We start from the raw sequence: 14,712 nt of genomic DNA, 5'->3' as shown, positions 1-14,712 counted from the left end.
GAGAAACCCTTCAGCCCTTACCCGTATGAACAGCCCCATTCCATTGACCTTGCCTCTCCCCTACCCGGGCTGACACTGAGCTCAGCGAGGTCAGGCACCTCATGGGAATATCAGACCCTTATGGGCTTTGCTGCATGGGAACCAGATCGAGGACAGGGCCCCATAGCAGGGTATTTGACTCCTCCACGCTGCTCTGCTCAGAGCATTATCAGCTATAGGGTGACATCCTGGCCCCACTGGAGCCAGAGAGTTGTGTCACAATGGGGCCAGAAATTCACGCATACTGTGTATGGCATGACAGCATAGGTCATCCATGGGGACAGATCCCCAGATCTTCTGTACAAAAATCTTAAGGCTCAAAGGACTAGGTCTGCTAGCTGCTGGCAGTAGTAGGTTCTTATCCTCTATGGGGGGAAGCCACGAGGTCACTTACCAAATGAAATAAGCTGGAGCCTGCTCCAGTACTGGCAGCTCAGAAAAAGAGCCCGTGGGAGTTCTCTCTGCCATGATGACAGCAGGACTGGGATGCTCAGGAATTGAATGTCATCTCCTGTATGACACATATAGACTCAACACTGCCCAAACCTTGCACCCTGTGGCATGCAAGCTGCATTCCATTTGGTAATGCAGGAACCGCACCGCTTCCTGCCAGGTAGGGAGCATGTGTGCACACACACACGCACTCACGCGTTCACTTGCACACTCACATATGCACACGCATGAGTGCCCCTCTGTTGGTTCCTGTGTGGTTTAACATCCAGCAAAAAATTAATGCTTCAGTGAAGATAAACAGGATACTTACACTTTGGCCTAGCACAGTGGAGGGGTCACAAAACCTAGGGAAACTTCCAAGATAAAACCCCCTGAAAAAAGCAAATATCAGCCTTGATTCCTGGTAGACTCTGTGACAACCAGTTACCAGCTTTGTCTATTGATGTCTCTCTGGTCTGTGAGTTCAGACAGAGTCAGTCTTTTCCCCCCCAGTTGAAGCAAATCCATCACCCTAACAAGCTGAAAGGTAAACCACAACCATAGACCTTGCTGTGCAGTCGAGTTGCTCCCTCCCACCCTCCAGACTTCACTCACTAGCAGCTGAAATCTATTGGTATCCAATAACAAAAATGACTTTCTGCTGTAGGGAGAAGCAATATTGCTATACTCGGGATATGTAAACTAGTTGGAATACAATGAACTACACACTCACATCATGGCCTGGAGAACTTTGCCAATAATTAGAACCTAACTCAGACAGAAGCTTTTCTGAGGGTCTTGAAATGTTTAGACAATTGTTCTTCTAGTGCCAAAATGCTCCAAATGGGCTCCTGTGAGATTTTTAACCCAGTTCTGCAGACTATGGAGTACAACTCCTAAAAGAAATTCAAAAGTTGAAATATTGATGCAATCTGTCATCAACATTTTGAATTTCAATCAAAAACAGAAAGAAAAAAGAAAAGGCTCATCAAAACTTTTATGAAACTGTTGATTTATTTTTTTTTGATTAACTACTCTGTAAATTGAGTCGGGCAGCCAAAATCTTGCATGTTTATCCAATTCCTAAGCTTTTTAAGGTCCCCCATTACTACGCCACACCCGTGTGCTTTTAAAAAGTTCACCAAACCAACTCCTCAAACATTACAAAAAATCCACTCATACAAATAACAGGCAAGAACTGTAACAACTTCACAACCCATCATTTCATTGCTCACGTATTACCCTCCTTTTAATGTGGGTGTGTGGGACCAGGGGGGAAGGCTCCGTTTCATGGGAAAGAGTTTCCAGTCTTTACCTAGCAATACAAATCCATCGGGAAGTGGCACATTAATGAAACAGGAGGAAGAGGTTTAAAACATGACATTATTTACTTGTCATATTCCATTAATATCATGTCTAATGGCAGCTGCACAAGAAATTTGCAAACTTTGGAGTTGGAAGAGAAATATGTTAGTTATGTACGGTGAGCAGGTGAAGGAGTTGTATAGTCTAGTGACTGGCACAAGATAAGCAGTTGGGAGATGCCTGGCTGAGTATCTGATTTACGAGGCTTTTGATCTGGAATTCACTTGACCTCTTGGTGCTTCAGTCAACTCAGCTGTAGAAACAGACAATATATCTGCACATACTGGATGCAACAATGCTCCTGAGAATTCTAGGGAAACGTATTTATAAAAACCAATAAACTGGTGGTCACTTTCAACCTGAAATGGGAGAATCCTGACGAATGAGAGTTAGGATTATTTTAGCTTCTGCCACCAACATCTTTGGTGGTATCTTGGAGTTTCATGTTGCATGAAGTTCAATTAAGTGGAAATATTTGCAAGAAAAATACAGTGGGCTTCAACACTTGTTCCATTATTTGTTTTAAAAGAGAAACTACTGCACAGGTTACAGAAGAGAAGGATGCTCCAGTCTGGCTAACTTGAGGTTCCTGCAGCTGTCCATCTTTTCTCGCTGTGCTCACGTTATTTCAAAATTATGTGCCAATATGTGCAAAAGGTCCAATTCAAAGAAAGCAATGTGAGCAGCTCTGGGTCACTCAGAGTCCTCTGGGAGATGCAGGGCAAAGATTTTATGGGGTCTACCCGTCTCAGTGGAGCACATTGTTGACCGTTGACACCCTGCTATAGCATTCCAGCTAGGTTCTATTCTTCCTCCCCCCGTGCACACCAGGTGATGTACTACCAGGAATGATGCTCCCAAAGGTATCATCCAAGTGGGTACATGCATGATGTCTCCAGCAGTGCACCGTTACCTTCACAGGAGACGGGGTGCAAAATTTGTAAGATATTTATTTTTGCCACATGCATGTATCAGTCACTTGTAGATGATCGGAGCCTTACCATCTTCTGCTGACATGGAGTAAAATGGAAATGGAAGAGATGACATTTTAAAAATAAATAATTAAATAAAGCCATTAAAGACCTTTAAGCTGTCTGCCTCTGCTCAAGCCAAACTGTAATTCTTCACCAAATGGACACCCACATAGCGGGTGTGAAACATGCTGTCTACTTACCTTTCTTAGTGGCTTCAAAACTGTCATGGAAGTGTATCCTCTGAATGTCATAGGTTAATGTTGTGTTAGGCAACAGAGTTCTATTTCTGTTGATGATGTTGGCAGAAAATCTAAAGGCTTGCTCCTCGGCGTTCATAACTTGGGCATTGGGGCCATCTGCATACTCAAAAATTCCTCCTGCAAGACAGGACCAAAACAGACTTACTGACAGCACTTCGGCGAAGGAGCACCCTCTCCGACAGCGTGTCCAGAGACAAACACCTGGGGAAAAGCCTACGCATTTCAAAGCTACATTAGGGCTACAACCAGTGGTGTAGTGGTAAAAAAAAAAAAGAGAAGTAGGTCATTAATCTCCGTGTTACCCAGTTCTCCAACTCCATTTACTCACATTTACGCTCGACCACATTACAGGCAACAGCCATGACTCCCCTGGGTTTATTCATGTCTTCCAAATTGCAAGGACACACCTCCCTCGATTTCCCCAGGAAGCTATGGGAGTTTGGGAACCCAGTCTCTGGCTGTTGTGTGCATGGTTGTGCACATTCTGTTTTGATAAGCACCCAGCCCAGAGGCAGCAGGCAGGGCCGCTGAGTCTGATTCCCATCGGTTTATGGTGACATCTAAAAATAATAAATGGGGCCTCTTGGAGAAGAAGTGTTTCTCTCTGTCCCCCTTTTACTGCTGGGGAGACACTGGTGGCTTATGATGGGGATGAAACCAAAGCTGCTCAGAGATAGTAACAATTCAGGAAATATTTTGTCATAAATGTATCTCTCTTCCTCTCCCGTTGTTTTGCCACCCCCCACGGTCTGTCTCTTTCCTCTGACTATCTGAGATTAAAGGTTCCTGAGCCTCAATCAACATCAGAGAGAAAGGATATGGCTGGCCAGGAATAAAGCAGGTTGAATGTTTTTTCCATTTAAAAAAATGGCATTTTGACTAATATAAAATTTTTTGTGGGAAACTTTTGTTTCGGTCAAAATGTTTGGTTTTTGATGAAACACATTTTCAGTAATATTTTTTCAGTTTTTTATTTAAATATTTGGTTTTCACAATCAAACAATTAAAATTTTAATGAATTTTTGTTTGTGTTTTTGGTTTTCAAAAATCTGCTAAAAATTGAAACAGACTGAGGAACTAACAAATTTTAAAAATCATCCCATCAAACATAATTGGTATTTTCCAACCTGCTTTTGCTAGGAGAGTATGAATAATGTGGGTGTGGAGTATAAAGTAGAGTGTAAAATAGTCAAGAAATTTCCAACAAAACTTCTTTTTGCTGGAAAACACCAATTTATTAGAACCAAAAATGTTCACAGGAAAGGGTCTGTTTCAATGAATCTCCCAATTTGAAAAAAAATTTGGAAAACAAAGTTTCAAAATTGTCAAAATGGGAAATTTTGACATTTTCAAAACAAATGTTTTGTTTTTTAAATTGTTTTGAAACATTTTGTTTTCAAATTTTAGCTAATTGATATTAAACAAGAGTAGAATTTTTTTAAAGGTCAAAATTTAAACCAAAATGAAATTTTGTTCAGATCATTGGGTCAAATTTTTTTGAGGTTTCGAATGTTTGTCCCACTTTGGAACAGATTTTTTTTTTTTTTTAATTCTCAAAAAATCTCCTGCTACAGTTAAACTGTTTCCCACCCTGTTTTAGTGTAAAGATCTGGGAACAAAGTATGAAGCCTTTAATTTCTAAGTCACCATCTTGAACATGGTCCAAGTTGATAGTGACCAGGAATTGCTGCCTTGGCTTCTCCTTCTGTGCCCTACCTCCTGCCATGCTGTGATGTCTTCCTCATGTCTTAGATTTTCCACCAATCAGGCAAGCAGTGTGTTGACTTTTACCATGCACAGTCATTGTGCTGTGTGAATAATGCAGAATTATAATTAATATAAGAATTGGGAGTGAAATTTCTAGCTGTTTTCTGCTCATCCTTAGGTTCCCTGTTTGTCATTCTTTATTTTTAGTTCCGTCTGCCTCATCTTTTTTTTTTCTTCCTTGTATTTGGCTCTCCAAGTCCTTAGTTCAGACAAGCATAAACTTCTGAGTTTACCTACAACTGCAGCCTGCACTCCTCAATAATGCACGGCTTGAACACATGCTTTTCGGTGTTCGGAAGTTGTTAATGCCATTATATTTCCCCAAAGGCAGCGAGCTCATGTCATGGTAGCACTAGCTTTCTTAGCTCCGCATTTGTAAGCCTTGTCCCCAATTCTCCAGTGACAGCCTCTCTAATTGAAGTGACTGAGTGAGGGCGTCAATTATGTAGTTGTATATCCTTGTCTTGGAGATGTAGGAACAATCTTTTGCCCCCTAAAGAGCCCCGGTAAGACACACAGACCTGGCTCTATCTGATAACATGCAAATCAAAACAATTAATGAATGAATGAGCTCAGCAAATGCAGTTGGTAACAGATGGTCTCCAGGTTCCTAGGCAAAAAGCAAGCCTTCCTCTCCAATTTAGGAAAGCCTTTAAAATGCTTTGTTATAGATGGCAGACATTTTATCGGCAATATTGGTATTTAAAAAACTACACGCATCCTTCTTCCGGGTCCAAACCACACCATCTATACACGTAAATATTAATTGGGTGCTGGTCAAAAGTGCCAGTCAGCTGGCAATTGGGACTGATGCCCCTAGGAGGATGTATATATAAGCAAGTAAACAGCACATTAGCCCAAGTCCCGTAAGTCTGAGTCAGCTGACATGGGCCAGCTGCAGGTGTTAAATTGCAGTGTAGACGTATTCTAATTCATATACAGGCAGGTAATTGAACAGGTCAAATTTCCCCCACAGTATGTTTAAAACAGAGCAAAGGAAATACTTTTCTGCACAATACACATTCAGCTTGTGGAAGTCACTGCCACCAGATGTCACTGAGTCCCTTTTGCGGCATGAGGGAGACCCTGGTGCACATCTACCTGGAGTGCACCAGGCTGCAGCCCCTATTCCGGCTCCTCCAGAACCTCCTGCTGAGGTTCTGGCTGCACTTCTCCCCACACCTTCTGATCTCTGCACACCCCATCTGTGGGCCCACAAAGTCACGGGACCTCCTCATCAACCTCCTCGCCTCGGCCAAGGCGGCCAACTACAACACCAGGGAGAGGAGGTTGGCCGAGACAGTGCTCTGCAACTGTGGGGCCTCCTTCCGTTCTTCTGTCTGCTCACATCTCCAAACAGAGTTCCTCTGGGCCGCGTCCGCTGACTCCTTGGCTACCTTTGAGGAGCAGTGGGCGCTGTCCAGGTGTCCCCATCAGGTTTCCTCCATCTCGCCCTTTGACCTTCACGCCTGTCCCTGTTTTTTCATTCCTTGTCCCCCGTAGTTAATTGAGTCCAGGTTCAGTGGCTTCTCCCTTCAGGCTGGGGGAGGAGCCTTCAGCTGTGGGCGGACTTGCCTCTGCCCACACCTTGGAGTTTAAATAGTACAAGATGTCATTGAGGCCAAGAATTTAGAGGGATTTAAAAAAAAAAAAAAAAAAAGATGGAACACTTATATGGATAGCAACAATGTCCAGAGTTGATGTAACAAAGACTCAAAAGACAAACACCAACCAATAAACAAAAAAAACAACAAGTTTTGGAAGGGATCTTAACTCTCCTGCTTCAGGCCATAACCAACCTCTAAAGCTCTAAAGCTTCTAAATCTCTGAAGCTAACAGCCAAGGACCTGGCCCCTAATTTATTGTCTCGCTCTAGTGACAGGAGCACAAGTCCCAAAGAAGCTCAGATTATGGCTGGAACCCGATACTTTCTGGACTGTCTGTCCAACCAGAACTGGGTGGAAGAAGAGCCCACCACACACGTAAATATTTATTATCCTTATTACAACTGCAAAGATTGGCATGTGTCAAATACCCCGTGCAATGGTTCGGAGGCTGGGAAGCTTGAACGTTTGCCGACAGCCCTCCTTGGCCATGTCCAACCATTTCAAAGGTGTCATGGAGCCAATCAACCCTCGCCGGCCATCAGTACTTATAAATATGCTGCTGTTGCCAGGTACCGGGACGGATTCTGAGCAAGCAACACAGCAAGGCAGCGGCCTGTCACTTTCCTTGTTGATACAGAAATACCCAGGAGCACAAGAAGCCCTTCCAGCCTCTAACTTATGTTTGAAGTGAAATATCTGTTGCCAGAGTGCCAGGAACCGGGAGACAGGACTCCTGGGCCCTATTTCTGCCTTTGTCATTCACTGGCTCTCTGCTCTCAGGCAAATCATTGTCTTGCCCTTCTTTGTGTCTCCGTTTCCCCAGGTGCCACATGGGGATAGTAATACTTGGTATTTACATATATGAGGATCTCAAAAACTCAACATACACACCTGGAAATAGTTTCCACATCCCCAGTACAAACGTGAGTAAGGATGAGGTTAGGGCCCTGGCCTTGGACTCTGGAGTCCTGGGTTCAATTTGCTTTGGGATGTTGGAGAAGTCCCGTAGCACCGTATTTGTAAAGGTAATTAGGTGCCTAAAAATGCAGATAGGTTCCTGGTAGGACTTTCAAAAGCGCCCAGGTGCCTAACTTCCATAGCGTCATCCCAATGAACTCCAGGGGATGACTGAAGTGTAGAAAGTTACTCCCATGCAAAAGCACTTGTAGGACTGGAGCCTTAATTCGTGCTTCTTAAGGTAGAGACTTACCTTGATAAAAGTCTGCACTGCTCCAGAAGCACTGATCTTACTGGAGAAATAATAAAAATAAAACCCAACACCTTCCCCTCCACACAACGGTTTTCAATCCAGCACATTTCAGCAGCAGGATTTTGTTCTCCAGCATTATGCTGAAATGACAACTGGCTTCATGTTGCATTGATTAGCAAATGGCTGACATTGTGTTTTCTCTCAGCTCAGAGCTTTCAGGGTTGGTTTTGTGTGTGTCGTATTGTGATAGAATACAGTAGGATTCTGCATGCGGATTATCAGTGTTTGATCCCAAATAAATTAACACTCCAGACATCCATTTGGATATAATAGGCTTTACTTCAAGAAAGGATTTTCTGTGCAACCACCCAGCAACTTGAATTTAGTGCTGGGCACTGAGAAAGGAGACAGGCAGAGCTAATATATTTCTGCTGGCTGAAGAACGCATTGGGACAGCTGCACTGTGAAATCTACCTGCATTTGCTACAGTTTTAGAGAGAGCCAACAGGTAACAATCTAAGATAGACTAAGCTTTTACACGGAGGGCTCTGGAGGAAAAAAAAAAAGGACAAATGGTGACAAATCTCTTCAGGCTAATCAAATGTGCTGAAAAGAACAACTGCATCCATTTAGAAATTCCCACTGCCTTTTCCCCTGGATCATCTTAGCTCGCGTGTCTTTTCTTCCCATACGTTCTTCACAATCATTATTTAAAGAGCCTAATAATTAGCTTGGAATGGTTGATTAATGCATAATCTTCATCGTGATTACACAGTGTAATTGGCATTAATTTGGAGAGCCAGCTAATTATGAAAATAATTGTCATAGCTTTTCCATTTTAATAAAATGGAGAAAATGGGCTAGCAATACTGAGGGAAGTAGGGATACAGCAATAGCTGGGTTATGGAGATCTGTTGCGTTACTTGTGTACCTGGCACTTGGGTCAAGTAGGGGCAAATACAATATTTCAGAGTTGTGATAAGAAAAACTAACAGGAAAAAAATAACCTTAGGAAAATATCCCCAAAACCAACCACCGCTCACCATTCTCCTGAGTAACACAGCCACATTGAGGTCATCACCAGTCCTGCAAACAGCTCAGCCACCCTTAGAATGAACAGCTTGTTAATATGTCAGAGTAGAGATTTCCCCCTTGTTCATGTTGTGTGAAACAATTCTTCTCACACTGGTGAAGCTGCGAGAACCGAGGCTCCCACAAGCTCCCAGAAAAGCCAAAGTTTTCATTCCTAACCTTGTTGTGATTTTATTTTTAAAAGTAAACAAAACAGCTGGTGGGGGCAGACGGAAGGAAGCAGGTACACATTTTTTTCTTTCCCTGAAGATGGATATTTGCCAATTTTTCAGTAGATAACACTAACGCTGGTATTTTTAACCAACAGTCAGTAAAAATGGTGAAATGCTGCTTGTGAGATGGACCTTTGCACATGAAAATATCAGCTTGTGCACATGAATACTCAAGAAGAGAGTTGATTAGCATGTTCACATTATGCTAGCGTTAATTGCATCGGACAGGACAAACACTGCCCTAGCTCTCAGACTGGTCTATGGTCTATCCTGATGTCATAGCTGGTGCAACACAATTAGCTTTATTATTTGTTATGTGTACTCCAATAGTGCCTGCAGCTCCAGCTGAGATCAGGGGCCCATGGTGCTAGGAGCTGCACAGACACATAGGAAGAGACAGACTCAGTCTCAAGTTACTAGTGGTCTAAGTAGTAACAGAGACAACAAGTGGAGAATATCTCCATATGAGAGATGGAGAACCAAAGCACAGACAAGTGCAGTGATTTGCCCAACCTCTCACACACAGCCTGTGGCACAGACAGTAAGAGAACCCAGCTTGGCTAAGTTCCAGCCCAGTCCCTTCAACACAAGACCATCTTTATCCTAACTGGTTGCTTTGCAAGCTCTCTGAGACTGCCCATACTCAGCACAGGGGGCTGAACCAAAACAATATGGCCATGCTGGGTCAGACCAATGGTCCATCTAGCCCAGTATCCTGTCTTCCCACAGTGGCTGCTGCGAGATGCTTCAGAGGGAATGAACGGTGCTAGCGGTCACAAACAGTAAATCATATGAATAACTCGGGGGGTGGGGGGGGAATCTGAGCTCAGTGGAAATGTGCTCCAATGTCTTTCTGAAATACAGCTCGTGTACTAACACAAACGTAACCATTACAACAACGTAAACTGGCCTGAGAGGAGCAGGAATGCAAGTCGCTGTCTGTGCTTCCCCTAGGTTTCATGTGGGTGTCCTTCTTGAGCTTTTGACAAGAACTTCATCATGACTTTGCTCTTATGAAAAAAAAAAATGAAGTCAATGGACTGTAAAAAGATCAGCAGTAAAAAAGGGTATCCACTTTTATGTCTTGTCTATAAATAAACCTCATATGAAACACCAAAACTAAGATCCTTTAGTGGTGATGTATTTCTCTAAAGTATTTCCCCCCTCCACCCTATTTTAAAAAGTGTTCTAGATGTCTTGGAGATTAATTGAGTTACTGTTCACTTGATTTAGTGCTAACAGCCTTTTCGCAGGGTTACCTCCTTGTCTATTCAGATCACAGCTTTTCTCCTCTTCCTTTACCTCCCATGGCGCTGCAGGCAGATAAAAGATGGCTGTGCTGAGGTCTCTCATCCAGTCAGTTGTACTTCAGGCCTACAGGGATGCTTTGCAACATCTTCCTGATAAGCCTGAGATTACTGGCTGCCTAACTGATACCAGAAGGGATCATGCCATTGCTCTGAGGGGTCAGGGAAGTCATAAATCTCACTCTGCAATGCAATGGATTGGGTCCTGTTTATTAAGATTGAACGGGTGCCAGCACAGAGTGTTTGCATTTCTGCTTTGTAAACAATTTGAGGTAGGGACCATCTTTGAGTGCTGTGTTTGTACAACGCTTAGCACAGTCAGGTCTGGACCGGAACTCCTGGCCACCAGGATACAGATAATATAAGTAAGATTATATATTATATAACTACTATCTTTGGAGGAACAGTAGGGTGTGGAACAAACTTTTCCATCCTGGTGACCCTGGCTCAAATCCTCTTGCCAGTGAGCATCTGGGATAGTCACACCAGGCTTAGCTGACATTTGTTCTGATCACCAAAACCACACAATTCTCTGCCCCAGAACCAGGCTAGCAAGGGTCAGGATGGAGGGGTTGGGGTGGGGGTGGGGGTGGGGGAGGGCAGGGGAGGTGCATGAACAAAGGGTTCAGCTTTGCAAAACGTAATCAGTTGGGTTTTCCCTTTATTAAAGCCCAACTTGTGCATGGTTTGAATGCAAAGCTCTGGGGAGAGGAAGGGGCCGTATGCTGTGAACAGCTCCAGTTCTTGTTCATCTCAGTTTCAGAGGAACACACAAACTATTTTAAGCCAAAAGAGGATGGGTTTAGCTCCGGGGCCCCTTTTACCCAAACTCTCAAAGTCTGGGGGATAGGAGGCATCGGCTCCCGAGCCCTACCTACCCCATCTGCTTAATTTGCCTTCACTTCACGGCAGGGGCATTGATCCTCCTATGTCTGACATCAAAGCCACATCTGGAAAGCCACACCACACTCAATAAGCCTCACTCATGCACGGTTGCAAATGCAACTCGTCTCTGTGGCCAGGCATACTGCGGGTACACAGGCAGACACCTGCTGGCCTGTGCATTATTACTCTGGAGTGGTGATGCATCTCCTCATATTTAGGGGGTACAGCTAGCCACACTCCATCCCTTGGAACAAGCTGCTGCCAAACTGCTGGTTTTTCTAACCACAAAAGAATGTATTTGACACCGTCCCCAGTAAGGATAGTGCACTTTGGCGGAACTGACTTTACAGTGCCCTGAAGGCTGTGCATTTAATGCCCTCCAGTGCACTATAATGTACCCGGTGTTTCCATACTAAAGAAGTATGCCTTACGGCTCTGTGTCAACAGCTCGTAAACAAGTCATCATATTGCTAGTTAATTCCTCTGGCCAACTGGAGAGAATCTGTTATTTGGATGGTACGCGTGAGACTCTTAGAATTCGTACTCATTACCAAATGTAGGGAAATAGCGAGAGTCCAGCATTAACCTGATGAATAATTATGCCAATAGTGACAACAGTTTTCCTCCAAGTCACGGCTGGATGTGATCCACTCCGTGCTCTCCACACAGAAATGTCAAGGCATAAAAGCAACTGTATTTGCTAAAATACATGGTTGGGAGGGAGGAAAACCTAGATCGAATATTAACGATGGGAAACACTGGATGTTGTTCTTCTTATGTCTGTCTTAGTGTATTTTCAATATCAGTTGCCAGGTAGGTTAAATACTTATTCAGTTTTGGGTTTGGGGATTTATTTTTTTGGTTTTTTTTACTTTAAAGGAGGCTAATTGCTGTCCAGAGAATGTCAATCTGCAGCTGAGGAAACGCATACTCGACTGCCCTTCTTTTTTATTTTCCTTCTTTTCTGACCATTGAAAGTGCTGCTGGAAGTGGGAAGTTTCAAAGATGAAAAAACTCAAAATGAGAAAGAAAAATGAATGTTTAAAACTCCCATTTAAGACCTTCCATCAGAAGGGACAGGTAGAACAGACACTTCACTGGGGCAGAGAGCTGGCATTGCACACACAGGGAGGTTTGGGTGTAAAGAACGGGCAGGAACTAGTTCTAGCTAAATCACTGAAAATCAGCCCCTCCTTTCAGAGCAAAATCTGGATTGCACTGAAACAGCAAAAGTCTCACTGCATTAGTAAGAGCGGGATTGGGCCCAGACACAGCTGGCATGACCAATTCTATTTCTCCCACTCTCTGCTGCATGATAAAACCAACACAGCCTCAAAACAGACCAACCAGCCAATCAGACTGTGGCTGTGGACAGCCCAGATGGGATTTGTCTCTGTATACCATTTACTTAAATAGATGTGTCTTATCTATAAGAGAAATTATATGTATATATCAGGACAGGACCCTATTAACCATATAGCTATGCGCTTCTTTACGTTTTCTGTGCTTTCTATCCCACTAGTTTAATTCTTGTCTAGTCAAAACCTGCCAGACAAATTTTCAGTGCGAATGCCATTTTCCTTAAATGGCTGGTTATTTTTAGCGCCACAGCAGCTAAATGTACAAGAAAGTCAAAGTGTTTCAGGCGTTTTCCAATTTAATAAAACCAGCTTCATTCTAGGAAAGGGAATTTCAGCAGCACTTAGTCTGTAGTGCAATCACATACCTTTTTCTCCTTATAAAAATCGCTGTGTTTGGCTTTGAAAAAGAGCTACATTTGATAACACCTTTCTCTCCCCTGCTGACAGTGTTGCTAACACATTTAGATAGCGTTCTGACATCTCCTTCCATTGATGGCATCCTATAAGAAACACTTGCTTTGAAGAATATTTTACTGAGGATGCAGAGAGCATTACTTCCTGCAGAGACAACATGGGATGCAACCTGGAGCATCTGGTCAGCATGAAGAATGTCTTGCACCTCCAATTTCTCCGTTGGCTCTGTATTTGTGTATTCTCTAAGTTAGGGCCCACGGGACTTCCTTCCCTTGCAGTTGTTTTCTTTCTTTCTGCGTGGTGAGGCTGCTTCTTTCGTCCTTTTCTGCTTTGTTCTGTTTTTGTGGTGAAACTGGTAAAAAATGACACTGGGAGAAATTATTCTGGTAAGATTCAGTGGGGAAAATGTCTGTTTTCTGTGTGACAAACGGGTCTCCAGAATTTCATTTCTCCTAATCCCCTCCTTCAGAATAACTGTCAGAGAGTCTCCAACCGATGACTCAGCGGAAAGAACATCACTGCGGTCCACAAGTCCATCTGCTTATACTGTGGTGTTCATGGCAGCACTGGGAAAGAAGTCAGCCCCATCAGAATGGGATTTGATCCTGTTCTGAGCTCCCGGGAATAGAGCTAAAGGTCACCAATTGATTTTCTCTCAGCTTGTAAAAAATCATTCCTGGAAGTGAAAATATTAAATAAAAGCAGTGAAATCAACACAGTCCAAAAGCAAATGAATACCTGGGAAACAGAGAGAAAGAGAAGCAGTGACTGATCTGCTCAAGAAAGGCCTTCTCTCCCATCTCTGTGCTCCAGACAGCCACTATTATATAGAGAGACTTGCTGCACTTCCATGGCAATGCCATTGGTGCAATCTGGTGTCTTCGGAAGTCATATACCGTGATTCTGTAGAAGCCCCTTTATGGAGCAAGAGGGGAAGATAAAGTCCAGAAGAAGTTGGAAACGCTCACTCCACAACTCACATTTCAGTGAGGAATCCTTTGTGCTGAGTGGGAATCATTAGCATGGAAGAGATGTACAAAGAATATCCTCCTCTGCCTAGAGTTCCCTACCCTCTCACCCTCAACCCCATAGCTCACACCTCATGTTCCAACGGATAGGATTGGCAATCCCTGCCCCTGCAATAATACTAACCCAGCGTGTACTTCCTGGGGCAGAGTCAGAGGTCTGCTCAGCAGCAGCAGAGATCCAGGCTCTCCTATATGCAAGAAATGGAACTTGCAGGGTGCGCCCTCCAGGGCGGGAATTGAAAATGATTTCTTAAGGGCATAGATTGGTTTCTTGCTCTGAAAGAACAGCACAGGAACTGAATTCTGGTCCCCTGACACTTTTAGTGATCACGCACTGGCCCTGTCACTTCAGCTTGGCAGAGCCTAATGTGATGCAACATGGTCATGCAGCTGATGCAATTTGAAGCTACATAAGCACGGGTTGAATGAAATAGAAACCTGGGGAATCAGCTGTCTATTACTCACAGGACTGAGCTATCCGAAGGGGATTCTCTGTGTGAATATTAATGGTTCCCAAACTCAGGAGACAGGCTCAGCCCTGATGTCAGAGGCTCCGGCTTTGGCAGGGCTGTGTTGCAACTGCAACTTCATCTGCACAGTTTTATTCAGTTTCCAAAGGAAATAAGACGGGGCTTGGGCCTTTCCTGAGGCGGCCCCACATTCTTCTCCCCCGGGGAGCTTTCCTGCATTTCCTAAGGGACCCGTGTTCCTTTCCACTAGGACCCCTTCAACCCACATCAAAGAAGCCAGGGAGGAACA

The 14,712-nt window shown here is 43.8% G+C and overlaps 1 protein-coding gene across 2 annotated transcripts in view; it reads right to left on the bottom strand.

The window, feature by feature from the left end:
• GRIK3 (glutamate ionotropic receptor kainate type subunit 3) overlaps positions 1-14,712 on the bottom strand; it is a 201,227-nt gene that overhangs the window by 91,650 nt on the left and 94,865 nt on the right. For both annotated transcript variants that reach the window (XM_067533963.1, XM_067533964.1), the window contains exon 2: positions 3,011-3,187. In XM_067533963.1, the coding sequence (XP_067390064.1) occupies positions 3,011-3,187 (177 nt within the window). The remainder of the gene's footprint in view (positions 1-3,010; positions 3,188-14,712) is intronic.

Source organism: Emydura macquarii, unplaced genomic scaffold (assembly GCF_026122565.2).
Source record: "Emydura macquarii macquarii isolate MOO-44397 ecotype Brisbane River unplaced genomic scaffold, CSIRO-AGI_Emac_v2 contig_3348, whole genome shotgun sequence".
Taxonomy (NCBI): Eukaryota; Metazoa; Chordata; order Testudines; family Chelidae; genus Emydura; species Emydura macquarii.
Note: the sequence above shows the minus strand (reverse complement) of the source record. Positions and strands in the feature narration are given on the sequence as shown.